The 20,030-nt window shown below is 47.8% G+C and overlaps 4 protein-coding genes across 4 annotated transcripts; 2 read left to right on the top strand and 2 right to left on the bottom strand.

The window, feature by feature from the left end:
• The first annotated feature begins 931 nt into the window (after positions 1 to 931).
• Positions 932 to 3,685, top strand: BKA55DRAFT_607435 (COG4 transport protein-domain-containing protein). Its single transcript, XM_046196606.1, has 2 exons — positions 932 to 2,238; positions 2,288 to 3,685. Exons 1-2 carry the CDS (start codon positions 1,123 to 1,125, stop codon positions 3,470 to 3,472), a joined length of 2,301 nt encoding a protein of 766 aa, XP_046054156.1. The 5' UTR covers positions 932 to 1,122; the 3' UTR covers positions 3,473 to 3,685.
• Positions 3,686 to 3,808: 123 nt separating this feature from the next.
• On the bottom strand, positions 3,809 to 8,600 carry BKA55DRAFT_503209 (ABC-2 type transporter-domain-containing protein; the record flags this gene model as incomplete). The annotated part of the gene is made up of 5 exons (XM_046186986.1): positions 3,809 to 3,838; positions 3,896 to 4,458; positions 4,514 to 4,756; positions 4,826 to 6,413; positions 6,615 to 8,600. The coding sequence occupies 5 exons, from the start codon at positions 8,598 to 8,600 to the stop codon at positions 3,809 to 3,811; spliced, it is 4,410 nt and encodes a 1,469-aa protein (XP_046054155.1).
• Positions 8,601 to 10,925: 2,325 nt separating this feature from the next.
• BKA55DRAFT_590715 (P-loop containing nucleoside triphosphate hydrolase protein) lies at positions 10,926 to 15,383 on the top strand (the record flags this gene model as incomplete). Its single annotated transcript, XM_046195131.1, has 3 exons — positions 10,926 to 11,132; positions 11,179 to 14,114; positions 14,168 to 15,383. The coding sequence occupies 3 exons, from the start codon at positions 10,926 to 10,928 to the stop codon at positions 15,381 to 15,383; spliced, it is 4,359 nt and encodes a 1,452-aa protein (XP_046054154.1).
• A 495-nt stretch (positions 15,384 to 15,878) lies between these two features.
• On the bottom strand, positions 15,879 to 17,213 carry BKA55DRAFT_685882 (S-adenosyl-L-methionine-dependent methyltransferase; the record flags this gene model as incomplete). Its single annotated transcript, XM_046198862.1, has 4 exons — positions 15,879 to 16,374; positions 16,424 to 16,634; positions 16,694 to 16,878; positions 16,930 to 17,213. The coding sequence occupies 4 exons, from the start codon at positions 17,211 to 17,213 to the stop codon at positions 15,879 to 15,881; spliced, it is 1,176 nt and encodes a 391-aa protein (XP_046054153.1).
• Positions 17,214 to 20,030: the final 2,817 nt, after the last annotated feature.

Genomic DNA, 20,030 nt, shown 5'->3' with positions numbered 1-20,030 from the left:
TGCGTTGCCTCAGGCACGAGCTAGTCTCGAACGTCCTCCTTTGTAGTTTTCCTCCCGATTGAAGTGACCGCAAATCCTCGCTGGGTCGTGAGTAAGAGGACGGTGCGGTGATGGTTGTTCCACCCTCCTGTATCTAATATGCCAGTCATTGTCTCCAGTTTGTCTGCCACTTTCAACACCACTTTGCTCGAATTATCTCGCGCTGTTAATGGTAGTGCTTGTACTCTACAGAAAGCGAGTATCGAATGCAATATGAGGTTGTTGTCTGAAATTGGCGAGAGCTCCTGGAATAGATGGATAAGCTGTTAATTCAGCCCGGCATGGTCCTACCGGACGAAGAGACGGACCTGTATCGACCTTCCTCTCCTAAATCAGCACCTCAGTCCTCAGCTTATGCCTTCCAAGGAAGCACTTGTTATCTTGATGGGCTCTGTGTGTTATAATAGCTCGCCAATCTTCGAGAACATGTGGCTAATGCATCCAAAAACAGTGTATGAATTGTTGCTTCAATTGAAGGTAAGGTCGAACTCGTGGCTGAGAATGCTCGAGACCATCTTCTGGGGCCTTTGTAACCTTAGATACTACACATATGAGTTGATTGGCCGCTAGAAGGGCTCTTGGCTTTGAACACCTTGACGAAGATTTCAGGCAAGTAAAAACATGATGATCTTGTATTAATTTAGGGTTTCTTATGATAAAATTAGTATAAATTCGAGTTCTCTACTCTGTTTCTCGGCATAGTTTAGGATATCTCTCTCCACGCTTTACTCGGGCCATAGCTTAGATCATGCCAACGTCGACTCAAGCGTCGGCTAACAAGCTATTCAATCAGCATTTCGAAGCGCTCTCAGACGTCGTGGAATGTTGGAATTCAAAGATTTCGTTCTTGTTTGTGATAATGTTTCCCTATTCTGTTCAACAACATAAAGGTCATCACGTGATGTATACGTTTCATTCAAGCTGCAGCCAACATGGTTGCATGAGCTTTGTTAATTTACATTTAGTTTACCGATACTTAGCTATACATGTCATTTTCTACCACCAGCATCTCAGAAACTTCAGCTTAGTCGAGGTCTTCCGCTGCCTGTCTGGTAACCTGAGTACAGCATTTGCCCCTATACAATGGCCAAGATCAATAACCTGATGGCTGTCTCGTCGGAGGCCGAGCTCAGAGATGTGTTGGGCCTGCTCCACGAGCGGGAGGATGCTCTCATCGACAAGCTTGATGCCCCAATGAAGGACAGTAAAGATTTACATCGAGATCTTGGCGGTCTAGATAGTCTCCATGGAGACCTAGATATGCAGCTCATCACAGCTCGAAGCATCCACAATGCAATGCTATCTACCGCGGGCGACACCGCTGAGCGACTATCTACCATGATTCGCGCTTTAGATATGGAGAAGAGAAGGGTAGAGGCTACGCTGATTTTTATTGAGCAACTTATAGAGCTCAAGGCGTGTATAGCTGGTCTTATAGGCAGCATGGGTGCCCCCCAGGATTGGGAGGCTGCCGCCGACTATCTCACGCGCGCATCGAATATACCTGAGGAAGTTACTCGTGGGGACTTCGCTCTAGCTGTTGTACCGAGCATTGAGGCTCCAAATCCCCCATGGACTACAATCCAGACTGCTCGCAAAAGCCTTTGTGTTCTGTTCTTGAGGGAATTCAACGCTGCAACGAAACAAGGGGATGGAGCCAAGGTCGCACGACTCTTCAAACTTTTCCCAATTATTGGCGAGGAAGACACCGGGCTGGATGCTTACGGGCGGTATATCTGCCAAGGCATGGCGGAAGCTCTCAAAGTGCGCCAGGATCGTGGCAGACAGAACGATTTGTTTTACGCAGATAACCTAACATGGCTGTTTGAGCACATTGTGCAGATCATTAACAGCCACAGTGGCCTGGTAGAGAGGCACTACGGCGCTGATAAAGTAGTGAAGGTCATTGAAAGACTTCAAAAAGAGGCTGACATCCAGGGCGGAATTATCTTGGATTTGTGGAACGACGAACGGACGGTTACCAGGATGATGGCCGATGTTAAGAGTTATCCTTTCTCTTTCCTCTCGAAAAGCATGATGCCGGTTCAGAGAGGCATCAGTTTTACATTAAGAGGCAACGAGCTGAACAAAGACGAACTTAACTTCGAAGTGAAGAAGGTTGAGGGGCTCTTTGGAGAAATGACAACAATGCTAAAGAGTTGGTCGTTTTATAAGCGATTCATCTCACTTCAATGCAAGGTAAGCAGTAACTCTATACATGCTATCCCTTACTGACCATCATTATTAGGTTGGCCTGGCCCAAGAAGAAAAGCTATCGCTTCCAAAGTTCCTCTATCAATGCAATGTCCATAATAAGATCTCAGAGAAACTCATCGAGCCATGCAAACTTACGGCAACATTTCTCTTTCGAAGATCAGTGGAAAAGGCTTTTGAGATGGATACCGCACCAAGTGGCCTCTCACTATCGAAGCCGTACGAGGGTAGTCCGCCGTTCATTCTGCAAGCTGTAGATGATATAATGTATGTCTTGGACAATCTACTGCAGCATATGCTGTCTACGGGAAACAGAGAGGTGACCGTCTCTGTCACTTTGGCTATCAGCAGGGTCCTCGAATCGGATTTAATCGGGATCATCCACAGGCGCATGAGAGACGAGTGCTATCCCAAACCACTGATCCAGGGTGGGTTTCCATCAGAGGACAAAATTATCAGTTTCGTGGTTCTGATGAACACTCTCGACATGGCGAAGGAGTACCTGGATCGTATTATAAGCTCCAGAGGTTACTTCTCGGAAACACAAGGCGTCGATCTGACTGGCCCATCTTCATCAAGTCTCAAAGAATCCTTCCCATTTGGCAAGGACGCCGAGCTGGTTGCGAATGGACTTCAGAGTCTGAATGGCGCGCTATCTGCTAAAGCTACAGAGCTTCTGAACGATGGCATCCGGGCAGTCTTTGATGAGGTGCTGTGGCCTCGAATCAGGCTAATCCTCACAAACTCTTTCCAAGACGCAGTTTACGATGTGTCGGAAGGGGATTCCTTGGATGAAGAGGACGTCGATGGAGAGACAATATCGCGAGTCTCGGTCCGATTCGAAGGCGGGTGGTTGGCCTTGACACGGCCACTGAAGCACACCATGACGCCGAGAACATACGCAGCATTGACCAGCCTAGCAGCCAACAAGCTGGCAAGGGTGTTGGAGAAACGTGCGTGGAGTTACTCCGGCCGTATGACTGCACTTGGTGGATTGCGGTTGGAGTCGGACTTCTCTGGTATCATAAGTACCGTCGCCCGACGCGACTATGCCCTTCACGAGCCATTTGCTCAATTGAAAGAGATTCTTACAGTTGCGAACATGAACGATGAGGAGTGGGATGAGGAGGTATCAGGGTATGACTCGCCTGGGAAAGGAACAAATTGGTTACTCAATGACGATGACATGGTGAAAGCGCGTAAGATTGTGAGAAGATAACTACTACGCTCATAAACAACAGGTTTGTCAGCTTCACGATGCTCCGCCGTTATCATCTCATCAATCCCATTCAACTCATATATCGTCTGATCCAACGTTCATAAGACATGGAACCTAAAGTAGTCTAAATTTACATTCATGGGCATAATGTTAATAAATCTCTTAGAAGTTTAGGTAAAGATTTAGTATGAGAAAGTCTAATTTGAGGGTCAAGTTATGTATTAAATGAGGTAACTGGTGTTCCTCTCTATGTATAGTCTATGGTCAACTTTTAATCGTACCCGTCACACATCCTCCAAAACCCATGGCATCATCTATAATAAACTTCTTTACTCTTTAACGTCGGTTGAAGTTGAGGAAGCGGCTCTGAAATAAAAGTTAGCAAATCGCTCTCAATGATGGTGCTCAAGTGAGGTTACTTACCGCCAAGACAATGATAATTAAGTTACTTGCTATGAAGCAAGCAAAGATACCCAAATCTCTCCAACGATTGTTGAAAGAGAGATCAAATGTACTGTAAAACTCGTCGCCCACCTTGTACGCGCAATACGCGCATTCCCTTGTATCGTCATTAACGAGATAGCCACGACCACCATTTGCAAAGAAAGGTTCCATGTATTCTCCACAAGTACTGTTTGGAGGTGCACTGAAACGGTTGAGTTCGTTTTGCTTGCAGACAACCTCAACTCCGTGGAGGGCTGTTGTGACCATTGAACTGATCAGACGGGTGAAAGGATCCAACTGGTACATCCAAGCACGCCAGAAACCCGGGATTTGAGGCTTGGGGATCGTGACACCACAGAACAAGGCGAAGTTGATAATGATAAACGGATCAAATTGTGCTGAAATGAAGGGCGAGGGGGTGATCGATGCGAGTGCTTGACCAAGGGTTACCGAGAAGAGCTCAGTGATCAAGATAATGAAGAACTGGAAACCAGCCCGGGAAGGCTCGGTTTGAAACCCGGGCATAAAATAGATTGGGAGATCTGGAACGTGTGAGTACCAGTTCAATTGGAGTGTTGAGGGGTGGTGAGAACTTACAGAAAGCTACCGCACACATGATCGAGTAGGGGAGTTCAGCAAGTACAACTGAAGAGCTAAAGACGAAGGGCGAGTACATCTTGGAAGACTGCTCTCTGAAGAAGAGAGCTCTCTTGATGTGGAACATGACTTCGACTTGTGTGATGATGAGAGCGGGCAGAACTGTGACCTGGAACATGATGAAGACTCGGTTCTGCAGCGACGAACGGGAGTTGTCAAGGTTCAAGTACATTAGACCAGTGACTTGGAAGCGGTTAGCTAAAGTCGTATAATTTGGGGGTAATTTAGGATAGTTTTAGGGCAAAAACTTACTAAGGGCGACAGCGACGTGGCTGAAGATTCGAGTGAAAATGTAGTCGGGGGAACGCCAGAAAGACAAGAACATGCGCTTGCACACAACCATCATCTGATGCTTGAAAGGAGAAGCATATTCCTTCTCCAACTCAGGATCGTTGACTGTGACCGCGGCACCAGCAGCCTGACGCTCACGCTTCAGACGAATGATGGTCTCCTTAACATCAGCAAACTCGGCACTGTCCTCCCAGATATCGGCCCAGTCACGGTCTCCAACACGAGGAGCGCTTCCGGCACCAATGGCTTCAAGCATGTACTCGGCAACGTTATCCGTGGGACCGGCTTCAGCACCGTGGCTCTTGAGGTAGCTTCGCAGAACGTGAGCATCTTTGCCAATATCGCCGAAGTAAACAGTGCGACCACCACGCTGAAGGAGAAGAAGGCGGTCGAAATTCTCGAACAAAGCGGCGTTGGGTTGATGGATAGTGCACAGAATAGCCTGGCCTGAAGCAGCGAGCTTCTTGAGGAAGCGGACGATGTTGAAGGCACTCTGACTGTCGAGACCGGAAGTAGGCTCATCAAGGAAAAGCATCAGTTCGGGCTTGGCAGCAAGTTCGACACCAATTGTGACGCGCTTTCGCTGTTCGACAGTAAGACCAAATTCAGGAGTTCCAATGATAGCATCGGCGATGGACTCCATCTCGAGAAGGGAGATGATCTCTTCGACATAGGCATAGCGCTCCTCCATAGGCACGTGGAAAGGTTGGCGGAGTTCGGCAGAGAAACGGAAGGCCTCGCGGACGGTCTGAGTAGGCTCGTGAACATCGAGTTGCTCGGCATATGACGTCGATCGTTGGAAGGTTTTGCCTGGCTTCATGGCATCGATGAGGATATCTCCGGAGATAACACCAATGTTCTTGCGAGCTGCGAGGACATCTAGAAGAGTGGTCTTTCCAGCGCCGGAGGCACCCATCAGAGCTGTAAGCTCACCAGGACGAACATAGCCGAAAACGTTGTTAAGAAGACGGCGTTCTCCTCCTGGCACGGGCACGTCATAGTTGAGATTTTCCCAAGTGAGTACCCTCTCAGACTTGATGGTGATTTCGGATCCTTCTTCGTTGGACTTATCCTTTGTTCGAGCATCCTTCTTAGCCGCCAGTTTCTCATTCAAAGTCTTTCTCTCCTTGTTGGGCTTAGCATAGACCTTTGCAGCGTTTCCTCCCATGCCAAAGTTAACAAATTCTCCGAGAACGACGTTGAGGATCAGGAAGAAGATGATAAGAGCCATGACAATGCCCCAGTTCCTCCAAAGGTCTCCTGGGTGGTAGGAGAAGCCCTGAGCAACGTAATCACTGCCAGAGACGAGGGTGGTGCCGGATTTTGAGCCAGGAAGCGTGCAGACTTGGTAGTCGATGTCGGTGTATTGGGGACCAGCGGGGATGAGACTGTCTGCCGTACAGGTCATGTCTAATCCTTGAAATTCGTTCATCATCATTCCAGAGAAGCTCAATCCCAGGGGATTGATCCAGAAGATCCAGCGGAGCCAAACCTGTTCCTGCTCGTACTGTATGATGTAGCCTGATGTCACGACGAACAGCGTGATTACCTGGATATGGTTAGCAATTGAACGATTCGCAGACCTCTAGTTTCGTATGTTCTGCCTCGCCGTGATGGTTGATCTTGGTGTTGTGGCGCTGTGGCGCCACACACCAATCACGATCAGTTCCCAAGTCGTGGCGCGCTTGCGCCACACTTGTGAATAGCCTCGTGTAAGTGCCAATATATGGGAGATTCGAAATCAACTTACCACAACAGCGAACTTAATAGCCTGATCAAAGCCCGGGGATACACACCCAATGATTCTAAAGAATAGAGTCATCGCGATATTGCCAGACAGAATCATTAAATAGAAGGTAAAGAAGGCACCGGCGTCCCGCACCAAGTTGGTCATAAAGTAAACGATTATACTGAACACCAAGATCTGCGAGGCAGCAAAAACCTGGTCGACGAAGATCTGGGCAATCCATAAAGCTGACGGTCTGTGGAACGCATAAGCCTTGTGCTTGTTCACAATCGTTCTGCCGGTCATAGTTGATGCAAGTTCACTGAAGGCCTGGAACGCGTTGAACAGCAGGGCGACGAAGAGCAATCCTCCTTTGCTGAATGCACTAGCAGAGGTTTTGCCGAGATTGAGATAGAGGGTACCGAGGACAATGGCGATAACGATGCTGCGGAACCATCCAACGAAGAGGTTGAAGCGGTCCTGGAGTTTGAGAGTGAACTGGCGTTTCATGAGAGCCCAAACCTGAAGATGGAAGCCAACTTGGTAGACTGAACGCTTGGAGGTTCCACGCTTTCCCTCCTTCACGGCAATTTGGAAGTCGTTATGCTTGTCCTCTTCGTGTGCGAGAGAAGCCTTATACTCAGCCATCTCGGCTTCCAGGGACTTGAAAGCATCGGATTTCTTGAAGGCCTCCTCCAGAGTCTCAGGGTTGTGAGGAGCGTTTTCCTCAGAGCGGCCCGGAGCGTACTCCCTCTCGAAGGCGTCAGTGCAGCCGGTGAGGTAGTCGGCGCTGGTCTGGCGGGGACGAGGGGCGAAACCGAGGCTCTCAAAATAGCTGCGGGCAGAGGCAGCGGGGCCGAAGTAAACCTCCTTACCACCATCGATAACCATGACCTTATCGAAAAGGTTGTAGATGTTCTCGGAAGCCTGATACAAGGAGACGAAAGTGGTGGTCTTGTACAGATTGGTCTGAATTCGCAGGGACTTGGCAAAATCGAGAGCAGTACTGGCGTCAAGACCACGAGTAGAATTATCCCATGAGAAGACAGCACCGCTGCAGATCATAGCCTCTGCAATACTGACTCGCTTTCTCTCGCCGCCACTGACTCCGCGGACGAAATGGTCACCAACGATGGTGTGGCGCGTGTGTTCGATGTTGAACATCTTCAGCAGCGTGGTGATAACACTCTCCTTGAACTCCTGCTTTGACATGTTTCCAGGTCTCAACTTGGGCATCTTCGTATCCAGAGCAAACCCCAGGGTCTGCTCAACAGTGAGAGTAGGGTGATGAATATCGTCTTCGGCAGAGTAAACAGCTTCACCTCGGTATTGGTCGAATTCGGTATTCGTCCACTTTCCGTACAGAACCTCACCCTCGACTGCAGTGTAGCCCCAACGCTGGTTGGCAATGGTCTTGAGGAACGTGGTGCATCCTGAGCCGGGTTTGCCTAGAACAAGCACCATCTCGCCGGGTTTACAGACTCCCCTAAACTTGTCGAGAAGGGCGACCTGCTCAGGCTTGGGGCCAAGACCGAGCATGCGAATAACAGGGGTGATGACATCGAAGAAGTTGACAAAGGCATCGGGGAAGGTAGGCACATAATTGGACATGCCACCATAGCCCTTGACGGTCAAGTCATTCCAGTAGACACCAATGTGCTTGGATTTGATGCCAACCTCCCTTTCGCGATCAAGACCGCCGCGAAGAGCAGCCTCAAGATCAAAGAGGGACTCAACCTCATTGTCGTCAGCATGAGCATTCTTCTCCGGATCGCCAACGCTAGCTCTGCTCTTCCTCCTACTGGCTCTCGAGACACCAGTGAACTCTCTCTGAAGCTCCGCAAATTCAGCCTCGGCTTGCTCAATGGATACACCACCGTTGTCGCGCTCAGCAGGCCCGTGGCGTGTCGAATCGGTATCGATAGAGTTGCGATAAGCAGGATCAGCCTGCTCGGTGTGATGGTTGGCAGCAATGGCCTCCTCAGCCCTTCCAAGGTCTTTTTCCGCCATTGTGACTTATATCGGTTGAGCCGTGCGTGTAAGTCGTTTTACTGGGAGCCCAAAGTCACCCGTCGCGAAAAGGAGTACTTCACTAAGATGAACTCAGTTGAAATGGCGTAATAATTAAAAGAATTATAGGAATAAAGATGATTATAAGTATATGATACAGCAGCCAATGTCTTGATCACAGGCTCACCGTTAACAAACAGGAGAGAAGAGGGCGCATGGGAAAAAGATGCCGACATCCCGCCCTATAAGTCAACAAAGGTCCAGCAAAAAAGTTAAAATGGGTCTATATCTCCTTTGGAACAATTTGATCCGGCATTACCAATCAACAATACGAAGCGTCCGTTAAAATGTCCGCCGGTAGGGGTAGGGGTTGCCGTCGGCTCCACCAGCTGGGAATTGCTTCAACAGGGAGCTTCCACTGAGTCAAGTGGACGAGTAAGTCAGGGCGGTGGGGCAGATGTGCAGGATTTGACTCATCTCGGCTAAGAAGCTCCTCCAAGGCCGAGGTGAGAAGAAGTCTGATTGGTTCAGTGAAATAAGGTAAAAGATGGACATTCTCCGACGGGGAACTAACTAACTCTGCTTACGATTATTTGTTGCGTATATCCGAAAATCTCGGGTTGTGGAGGTCTCTGAACGGATGGGAAAAAGAGCTATTCTGTCGCATATTGGATCTGATATCCTTGTGTTTCTATCTCTCATAAACAAATTCGGACTCAAATGCCGTGTCAATCTTTTGAGTTCATCGCTGCAACGCAACATTGAAACCCAAAGCTCGGGTATCATATCCACCCAATCTCGCTCTGTGGAGAAAACAGTGGAAACGTCAAATGCTAAAAAAGGGCAACGGTTAAATCTCGTCACCCGCACGTTCCCTTAAGTCCGAGAATACAATTCTGACTGGCTGCTTTGATTCAACATTTTACGATCATTTCGACTCATACCCAAAGATGGAATAGTACAGAAATCGGCCAGAGAAAAGGTATAAGACATGCATCGGCGTGACACATTATTTCTTTGTTGATATTGCGATCAGAAGAAGCAGATGTAAGTGATCGGACAAATCTCCCCGCGATGAGATCATCTTACTAAGATCGTTTGGAGATTCACGTTCACGTTCACGTTGACACTTTCATGATATGATATCTCAGCTTCACATGGCAACAGACCCTTGTCCATTCACTAATCAATCTAAACAGGGATGGCCAGTGGGACCCACGTGTAAGCAGCGTTTCAGGGGACAGTCTTCTCCGGTTTACTGTGGTTTTCGACGGTCTCCGTTTCTAGTCCGTTCCTCGTCCGCCGCCATCGGCCGAGTGAACTCCGCCTAGTCCGCCTCCCTTGTCATGAGGTTATTTTAGATGATTTATAGAGTTTTATAGAATAGTTGCTGTAATTTTAACTCGGATGTAAGCCTTTGTACATAATGTTAGGATCTTGATGATGAAATATTCGATATACGGGACTTCCTAGTTGTTGGTTCTCGGTTCCCGCCTTCAGCCAAGTGGTTGATGCCCTCCTCACTTCGATAACGTTTTTCGCTTGTGATTCTCAGAGAAATCTTCGGACATGCTTTGGGCTTGCTTGCTCGTGAAAACATCACCTCACCTTCAGCCTATGAATCAGGAATCGTTGCGTCCAGGCCGAGCCTGAACCTTTGGTGGCATTTGATTGGTCATCTTGATACCGTCCCCTATTGCAGAATGCGTGGTGTTAATGCATTCATCTGCAGAAGTTCGCCGTTAACCTCTTTAATTTCAGCTGGCGGTGCTATCTCAGAAGCAGGCGCGGCAAGAGATGGTAGTTCGGGAATAGATAAAGGTGATTTCACGGACTTTAGGACAATCTCTTATAAACTTAGTTATTCTTATGATGAGTCTTAGAGAATCTTTATGCTTATTTTATATACTTTAGTATAGATAGTTCACTACTCGAAGGTAGGATATTGTTCTATCTCAGGTCAAGAGGAATTTGGTCTGAAGCTGCGCTCTTTCCTATTATGGCAGGAGGTTTGGTTGCTACAACTGTGGTCGTCATTCCACTCAATGGCACCTACGAATGCTTCAACTTTAACATCACGTCAATTTGTACAATTTAAAGGCCACGCGTCAAAAGCTCACCAGTTCTTATCAATGAGATGACTCGAGCTGTGGTGTCTTTGTCCGCGTGTGCAACGCGTAATTTTGGCTGTTCATGATGGTGGCTATCACTCTCGATCGGCCAATCTTTTGCCGTCTGACAGGCCCAACAGGAACTTTTGACGTGAGCGACATGTATTAAAGGCAACGACTTCGCTTCTTATCTGCCTCTTCAACGTCACGCAATATGAGTTCGACTTGTCTGAATGATGGCTCTTGGGGACCCGGTGTTCGTGGATGTCGGGGAGATTTCGACTTCACCCAGAAATTCGAACGCATCTTCCTTTCAATTATACCAACTGTGGTGTTCATCGCGGCAGCTGTCGCCCGTATAGCCATTTTATTGCAGCGCGAAAGGATAGTTGGAGGTATTATTCTTCAATCGATCAAGATTGTGAGTATTTAACAAGAGGAATGCCAAGCTGATACTGACTAAAAAGGCATTTCTTGCTGTTTATGCCATTATTCAACTTGCGATTCTCATCCTTACCGCGATTGGGGCACCGGGCGTTGTTCACGGCCTCTCTCTTGCTGGATCATCACTTGTAGCCGCCGCCGCATTGTTGGCGGTGTTTTTATCCTCATTCGAGCACTCTTGTACTCGAAGACCGTCGACTTTGCTGAATGTATACATATTTCTTACGCTCCTGTTTGACATCGTGCAAACAAGAACAGCATGGCTCGCGTTGCAACAAGACACACAGCCCCGTTTGTTCACGGCGTCTGTCGTCGTCAAAGCAGCGATTCTCTGCCTTGAGACGATTCCCAAAACGAAATGGATCCACTGGAATTCTGATGAGCATAGCCCAGAGGAGTCGAGCGGCATATTCAGTATTGGTGCTTTCGCCTGGTTGAACCAGCTTTTCATGAGAGGGTATCGAGGGGTCTTGACCATAGACGACCTGTATCCCCTCGATGAAAACATGGCTTCTAGCAAATTGTACAGTCACTTTGTCAAAAGGCTTCGGTTGCATAGGTACAACCAAGAACTCAAGTCCGGACTCCTGAAGGACCTGGCTAGAACGCTCATCAGCCCATTCCTCCTCCCAATTGCGCCTCGCGCCGCCCTCATTGCCTTCAAATTCTGCCAGCCCGTCTTCATCGATGCTACTCTCGAGTATCTGCAGATGCCCGAGACTCCATCGACGAAAAACATGGGCTACGGCTTGATCGGCGCAGCGTTCCTCATCTACGCAGGTATTGGGGTTTCTTCGGCGTTCTACGGTTACTACCTGGAAAAAGCCGTCTATATGATTCGAGGCTGCCTAGTCGCTGCGATCTACCAAAAGACAACGCAGATGAAGATCACGGCTGCTGATGACTCTGCTGCTTTGACGCTTATGAGCGCTGATGTTGAACGCATCATCACCGGTGCTTGGAAAGCTCATGATCTCTGGGCAAACACCATAGAAGTAGCCGTTGGTTGCTGGCTTCTGCATGGGAAGATCGGTCTAGCGTTTCTGTCTCCGCTTGTCGTGATCGCCGTTTGCGCTCTTTTGCTGTCCTGGTTGGTCACGTTTGTTGGCAAGAGGCAGAGCGAGTGGATGGCGAAGATCCAGAACAGAGTAGGATTGACTGCCAACGCCATCTCCCAGATGAAGCTCTACAAAATCTCAGGCATCGCTGGACCTGTAGCAGATCTCATACAGACGCTCCGCGTTGGAGAGATCAAGGTTGGAAATAGCTTCCGCTGGCTTTTGATAAGCGCTGCTGTGCTAGGCTTTTTCCCGATTTGCATCTCTCCAGTCGTCACCTTTGCGTTCACTTCCAAAGAGTTGACTGTGAACACACTGTTCACCTCGCTATCATACATACTCCTCTTCACTACTCCCGTCATCGGTCTCTTCCAGAGCCTTCCAGGTATCTTTGCTGCCCTGACATGCATGGCTCGAGTGCAAAGATTTCTCGCCGCAGACCCGCGCAATGACTTTCGAATCCATGAATCTGCTCCTGTTTCCGAGAAAAGATCATCGAATCCGTCAAACGACATAGCGTTTACTGTTGAGAACGGCTGCTTTGGATGGGGAGGCGAGAAATTGACACTTAGTCAAATGAACGCTTCTATTCCGGCTCATAAGCTCACCATCGTTGTGGGCGAAGTGGCGTCTGGCAAAACCACTTTCTGTAAGGCTTTACTCGGAGAATTACCTGTTTCTTCAGGGACCATCAGAACGTACATACCATCGCATCGCATTGGCTACTGTGAACAAACCCCTTTTCTTTACAATGCGAGCTTCCGAGAAAACATTGTTGGCCATTGCGATTTCGATCAGGCTAAATACGACGAAATTGTGGAAGCTACGATGCTCGCACCAGACGTTTCACTTTTACCGCAAGGCCATGATACAAAGATTGGCAGTAATGGGATCATGTTGAGTGGTGGTCAAAAGCAGCGTCTTTCTGTTGCCCGTGCTCTATATTCTGAAGCAGATCTGATGATATTTGATGATATCTTGAGTGGCTTAGACTTGGACACTGAATCAGAGCTCTTCAGGCGCGTATTTGGACCAGGGGGTATCACGCGTCGGCGCAACGTTACTGTGGTCATCTGCACACATTCAGTCAAGAACCTACCTCTGGCAGACCATATCATTGCTCTTGGAAATGGTACAGTCATCGAAGAGGGAGGTTTCTCAGACTTGATGGAGAACAAGAAGTATGTTTACAGCCTCGGCGTCAAGCACAGAGACACGGATTCTTCTTCAGACGATGAAAAGCCCATGGCAAGAGCTACTGTCGCCACCGCCCCTGCCATACTCCCCCAGGACGTACCAGCGGCGGAGGATAAGGCTCGACAACAAGGCGACTTTTCCATCTACAAGCACTATTTCAAGAGCGTTGGCTTCTGGCCAGTTGTCATCGTCGCTGTGGCAGGCTTGTTGACTGGTGTCTGCAACAGTCTTTCAAGCATCTGGGTCAAATTCTGGGCTGAAGACGCTTTTAACAGATCCTTTGCCTTCTACGTAGGTATTTATGGTATGCTGCGAGCTAGCTATATGGTCTTTTTGTTCTGCGATGGTGTTATGACATTGATTTTCTTTACTGCTTCGGCAGGTACTGAATTGCACGAACGTGCTATTCTTACTGTTATCTCTGCACCGCTGAGGTTCTTCTCAAAGACTGACACCGGCATCGTGACGAACTTGTTCTCGCAGGATATGACTCTCCTGGATAGCGACTTACCACTGGCCCTGACCAACTTTTCCCTGGACGTCTCTAACGCATGTGGCACGGCCTTTGTTGTAGCGTCTGCATCACCATATCTCGCAGTTGGGTACCCCTTTTTGATGGGGATTCTGTACTTCGTGCAGAAATTCTATCTGCGAACCTCTCGACAAATTCGACTCCTCGACCTTGAGGCTAAAAGTCCACTGTAGTAAGTAATAGTTAGCTACGAAATAAGGTCAAAGTTCTGACTCTTCATTTTAGCACGCATTTCACCGATACCATCAAAGGCGTTGCAACTATTCGGGCCTTTGGCTGGCAACAATATGACATTGCCCACAGCAACAAACTTCTCGATACATCACAGCGTCCAGCCTATCTCCTCGCCATGATTCAACAGTGGCTCGCCACATTGCTTCACTTTATTGTTACCGGCACAGCTGTTCTTCTAGTCGCTCTCGCAACACAGCTTCGAACTAATGCGGGGTTGACTGGTGCTAGTCTGATCTCTCTTCTGACCTTCAGCGAAGCCTTGTCAAACCTCATCAGTAGCTACACTTCCCTTGAAACATCACTCGGTGCTGTTAGCCGATTAAGGTCTTTCAGCGAAACTGTCGAGACGGAGAATAAACCTGGCGAAGTTATCGAGCCCCCTGAGACCTGGCCCCATAGCGGCAGCATACAAGTCCACAAGGTCTCCGCCTCTTACGACTCTCCAAGTAACGAGCAAGACGAAGCTGCTTCCAGCTTGGCACTACGTGATCTCGAGTTGGACATCTCACCAGGCCAGAAAGTCGCTATTTGCGGCCGTACAGGAAGTGGAAAGTCAACGCTCATCCTTCTCTTCCTACGTCTCATCGATCCTCTCCCCTCTTGTGATTCGAACATGAAGATAGATGACATATACCTTCACCAAATAGACCGCGCTACCTTGCGCAAGCGCGTCATTTGTATCCCCCAAGACGCAGTGTTTCTCCCTGATGGCAGCTCTGTCAAAGATAACATCGACCCTTACAAGGCAGCCACAGACGCAGAATGCTTCAACGTTCTCAACACGGTGCGGCTGTCAGGTTTTGTCCAAGACAAAGGCAGCTTGAACGCTGGCATGAGCGCCGATGACCTCAGTGCTGGACAAAAACAGCTGTTCAGCCTTGGTCGAGCGATCCTTCGTCGTAGAGTGCGCGATCGCCTCGCTGGGGGTGAGAAGCAAGGTGGATTGCTGTTGCTTGATGAAGTAAGCAGCAGTGTCGACAAGGTAACGGACAGGGCTATGCAGGAGATAATTCGTGAAGAGTTTGAGAATTATACAATTGTCATGGTGTCGCATCGGCTTGATATGGTAATGGACTTCTTTGACAGAGTTATTGTTCTAGATAGGGGTACTGTTGTAGAATCTGGTGGGCCAAGGGAGCTCGTTGAGACGGCAGGAAGTCGATTTGGTGATCTTTGGGCTTTCGAGCATGACCGGAAGTCGGAATAGTCTCAGTCTGTTGCAATCACTGGGTGTTTAGAATGACTGACGACAATTTGATGATGAATTTAGTGACAAATATTCTAATGAAGCCTAAACTTATCGGATTTGATCCCAAGCTGGATAAACTTAGGATACCATAATTTAAGATTTATAAGTTTGGGCCTGTTGCAGACCATATGATGATGAATTCAGGTATTGTTACCTAAATTTTGAAGAATTCATAGTTTATGATAGTATTTCGCCGACTATGTTTTGCGTCTGCTAACTAGCCAAGCATGTTATAAACATGAAAAAAAGTGAAATAGTCGCTCAGTTACGCCTTGTAAGTGATATTTTATCACCGGCTCTAATTAGCCTTCTAATGCAAACCGAAACGCCAAACCATGCTCCCATATGTGTTCCTGCTTCCTTATGCCAGTGATGTTGTATCTCGTCAAATCGTTATGAAAATGCAGTGTCGTATATGCTATGCGTCGTGATGTCTCCAGCAGAAACTGGCTTTCAAGCGTCTTCCCTGATGGGCCTCTGCGAATTCAGAGGCTTCCGAGCGTGAATGTTGTAGTAAGGGAAATAAGTATGGAACCTGGGTAAGCCATTGACTTCCTGAGTCAATGCCTTGCGAACTTCGACGAGGAACATCTCGATCTGGATCAATGTCCAGCCGAGACCATCACGAAACGGTTTTCGAGAAAGACCAACGAGACCCCACAAAATAACATCTCGCAAAATATGGCCACACTCTTGAAGTCGTGTTTTCTTCGCCCATGGCCCAACTGGGCACTTGTAGCCTTTGGTTGTGATGTTTTCGAAGCCTGCTTCGTGCAGTTCGTGCTCCACGTAACTGATGCCGTGGAGGTCTGTGCCGAGAGCTAGCATGCCTTCGTAGAGATATCTGCAATAGTCCCGCCAAGCGTATGGACCGTCGCATGAGTTGTCGTCGCAAGCTGCAATGTAGTTAAACTCCTGTATTTCTACGTAACCTCCTGGTTTAAGGTGTCTGTGTGAGAGTCAGCTTGTGGTCATATAAAGGCGCACGACAATCATACCTCAAGATTCGTTCCCAGAGCAACTCTCGGTCTTTGATCGAATGAACTGTGTGGCGTATATGAATGTAATCAAATGTTTCGTCTCCATAGGTCCAGCCAGCTTCGTGCTCTATATCGTCGACAACAAAAATGGCATTCTCTGGGACCCAGTCTGGCTGTATAGGTGAAAGGTCCATGCCGTGAAATTGCGAGTTGGGATAGATATCGGCAACTATCAGGGTCAGTAATTAGACTCCCGGCTTGGTATGGGGCTCTTTCGGTGAGTCTTACGCTCGACACACCATTTTCCAATTCCTGTACCCAGATCGAGCACTTCAGCTCCCTTTTCCAATAGCTGCTCAATTGGCGCAAAGAACAGTCTATCATCACACAGATACACAGTCAAGTTATGCTTGAGCTCTTCTCGATCTTGCTCGGCCTCGTCATTAGGGAAGAGATATTTTCCTGCATGGTAGCTGCGATCTGCTGTCAGTCATAGAGCAAAGACGGCTCGCATTTATCTGTACCTATGATACCGCAGACCACCCTCTACAATGTGCTGTCGTATGCTATCGGTAAGGCTCCGTGTCTCATCGTCGTCGGTCGCGTAATCGCCTCGCTCAATGCTTTGTATAAGAGCCGCTTCGTGTGTCGAGCCTACAGCCAGGGGAGATGTCGTCGAAGACGCTGGAGATGGGGGTACCATATGGCGGGAGATAGGTAGATGTTGGTCTTTTCCAGCGCCATCCCTTCGTTTCGAGGTATTAGAGCCATCGGATTGGCGAGAGAATGAGTTTGGCGGCGAGTTCATTATCGTGAGCGCAGGTACAGGGGTATGCGCATACCGCGGGTGATGATTGAGGGTCGACACAACAGAGTTTTTGTGGTGTTGAAGTCAAAAACAAAACATTAAATATGACAGAGTTAAACTGTTCAAGTAGGACAGGAGATAGTCAGGGAATGGAAGGCGCTAAGGTGAGATTGAGCGGGATGGCGCTCTCCTCCGTAGATCGACCTGACGTCAGTAACCTTACAGCGGATAAGGCGCTATAAGCTTAGGCCGTGTAAGTCAAGACGACGCTAAGCCAGTATACGGTGATATTGTCGCTTTGGTGTTGATGTCGATGAGACTCAGTTGGCATCGATATATAAAGAGCCAAGTTGAAGAGAAAGACTGATCAAGGGTTCGGGGCAGGGCAGGGCAAGGCAAGTAAAGTAGAGTAAGGTCAGTTGGGTTGCTTTAAAAAAGAGACGGTAAACGGTAAGACCAGACCAAGTTGGGTTAGAGAGAATCCATTCCAAAGAGACTAAAAGTTACTCCATACTGAGAAGGATAGCGATGGGAAGCTATCAAGAAAAAAAGAGGAGAAACATGCACCTCTATTAATGATGTTAGGAAAGGATTGTCCCTTTTTACACTTCCTAGTGCACTCATGACTAGCATATAAACCTCATCATATCGAATCATCACTTCTATGACAATGTCAATCTATATATCACTGTGATTGTGACTGTGATGATGTCGTTACCGAGAATCTGGAAAAATTCCTACTCTAAAACACAAAATTGTGGCTGCCCCAGATGACCAGCCAGTTCCAGTCTGTTGGTACCGCTCAGAAGCGTCTAGGCAAATCAATCATAACGCCGCAATCCACATTCAAGTCAATCAAGAACTTGCAAGGGTTTAGGCAGTCTCGTCTGGCGGTCACAGTCACACACCTCCACCTTTTTCCTTTTCGGTTCCGCAGTGGAGGGTGAGTTTGAAGGGTTACACTGGCATTGTTCAAGAGAAGCTTGTTCTTTTATTTGGTCAATTATTAACTACCTAGACAGTGTACAGGTAATTAATTGTATGAGCGGATATTGTTAAGACCACCTGTTATCAAGATCCATGCATACATAAAAGCCAAGGTTCTGGGTATTCCCAGCTTGGGTACTGTAGCCCGTGTCAGGCATCTTGCACCATCCAACAAGAATCTCGGACCCTGCAACTTTCCTCCGAAAAAGAATCTTGCTGTTTCTGGACACGAGATAAACAAATTTTATTCAGTGGTTCTTGGATCTCTATCAAAGCTCTTCGTCTCATTTATACACTGACATTGTCTCTCCATCGGCTTCAAACGAATGAGCTAACAAGCAACCTTCAGCATAGCAAGATAATTATCAAGAGCTGAACAATGCGTAAATCTTCAATCAAGCTCAGACCGCAATTACGTATCCATCCTTGTCGTACCGACACAAGGGATATGGCCGCAGGCATTTAGCGTAAGACCATCTCCACCAGAAGCGGTTTCTACTCCGCTCTTGGGACATCTCTGAGCCCGATACTCCCCGTGCAACATCACGACATTCTTATTCGAACCCCCCATCAACATATATACCATCATATTCAGAGGTCAATCATCGGACATTGGGAATTATAGCATATTCCCCTGACGATAAGAGCTTACAACTGCCATAAACGGTCTTGCATTAATGCTCACCGTGCACGATGCGGGAAAGGTACCCTTGAACCCTGGATCGAAGTGATGTGATGGATATTAACCGAGCGAGTTGTGAGATGCTATAACCCAACAGGGGTATATGCCCATCGATTCGCATCTTTTACCTTATAGCCCTAAGCCTTATCCATCACGGTCATTTCACTCCTGCTATTGGACACTGCCGGGAGTGTCATTCTTCCAGCAATCAGGATACTATCGTGAAATACGACTGCCTAAAGTCCAGGTATTTATCCATGCTGAACTTTCCAGACCGCAACAACAGACCTGACATAGTCTATTACAAGGACTTCATGCCTGCAACATCAACTGTAAAAAGTATTGCGGGCGCTGACAACAGCTGTTGGTCACACTGTTATTACTATCACCTCGCCAAGCCAACATTTCGCGAAAGCACAAGCATAGGAACTTTTACTCAATGCAACCCAAGATTTGACCTCCGACCATTTAGAAGCTGTTTACCAGCACGAAGTGATTGATGCTATAATGTCGCGGTTAATTGCCCAAGAGTTGTCTACTGGCATATTTTCCCACCAAGATCGAGATACACTGCTTCTCCACTGCCTATCGTTTCAGACACAAAAAGAAAATATACTGCATGTGAGCGTCCGCATAAGGGCCATCCAATTGCATTGCTCTGCAGAAAGCTGTCAGAAGTTTCCTGGTGAGGCTGGCTCACACGACGACCCCTTACATATCTCTCCTGCAAGGAACTGACTTTGAAGATAGCATCCCTTGCTTCCAAGATTACCTTTAAACAAGCCTAAAGATAAACGTATTAGTCAATTTGATTCAGCCACCATCAAGTATGTCACAGTTATCAGAGAAGAGAAGAGTAAAGCGAATCACTGTCACCTTAGAATCCTCTAAAGTACGAATAAAGTCATAAAGCCATATTAAAGCCGAAATACTACTGATTTCTAATCGCCAAAAAGGTACCACCATCGAAATGGACAGCCAAAACCCTAATCTATCGTACAGATATCCCAGAGCTAGATCTACCCAAATTATACCGACTGGTGTAAGAATGAACCAAGAACGTTAAACGTTACACATATGCGTGTTTGTTGCTATCAAGAGCAAAGACGTGAATGCTGAGCTTGCCGGGCAGGGACTCCGGCATCTAT

Source organism: Fusarium redolens (assembly GCF_020744475.1).
Source record: "Fusarium redolens strain MPI-CAGE-AT-0023 chromosome Unknown BKA55scaffold_3, whole genome shotgun sequence".
Classification (NCBI taxonomy): Eukaryota; Fungi; Ascomycota; class Sordariomycetes; order Hypocreales; family Nectriaceae; genus Fusarium; species Fusarium redolens.
The sequence above is the reverse complement of the archived record's forward strand: the minus strand, read 5'-3'. Positions and strand labels throughout refer to the sequence as shown.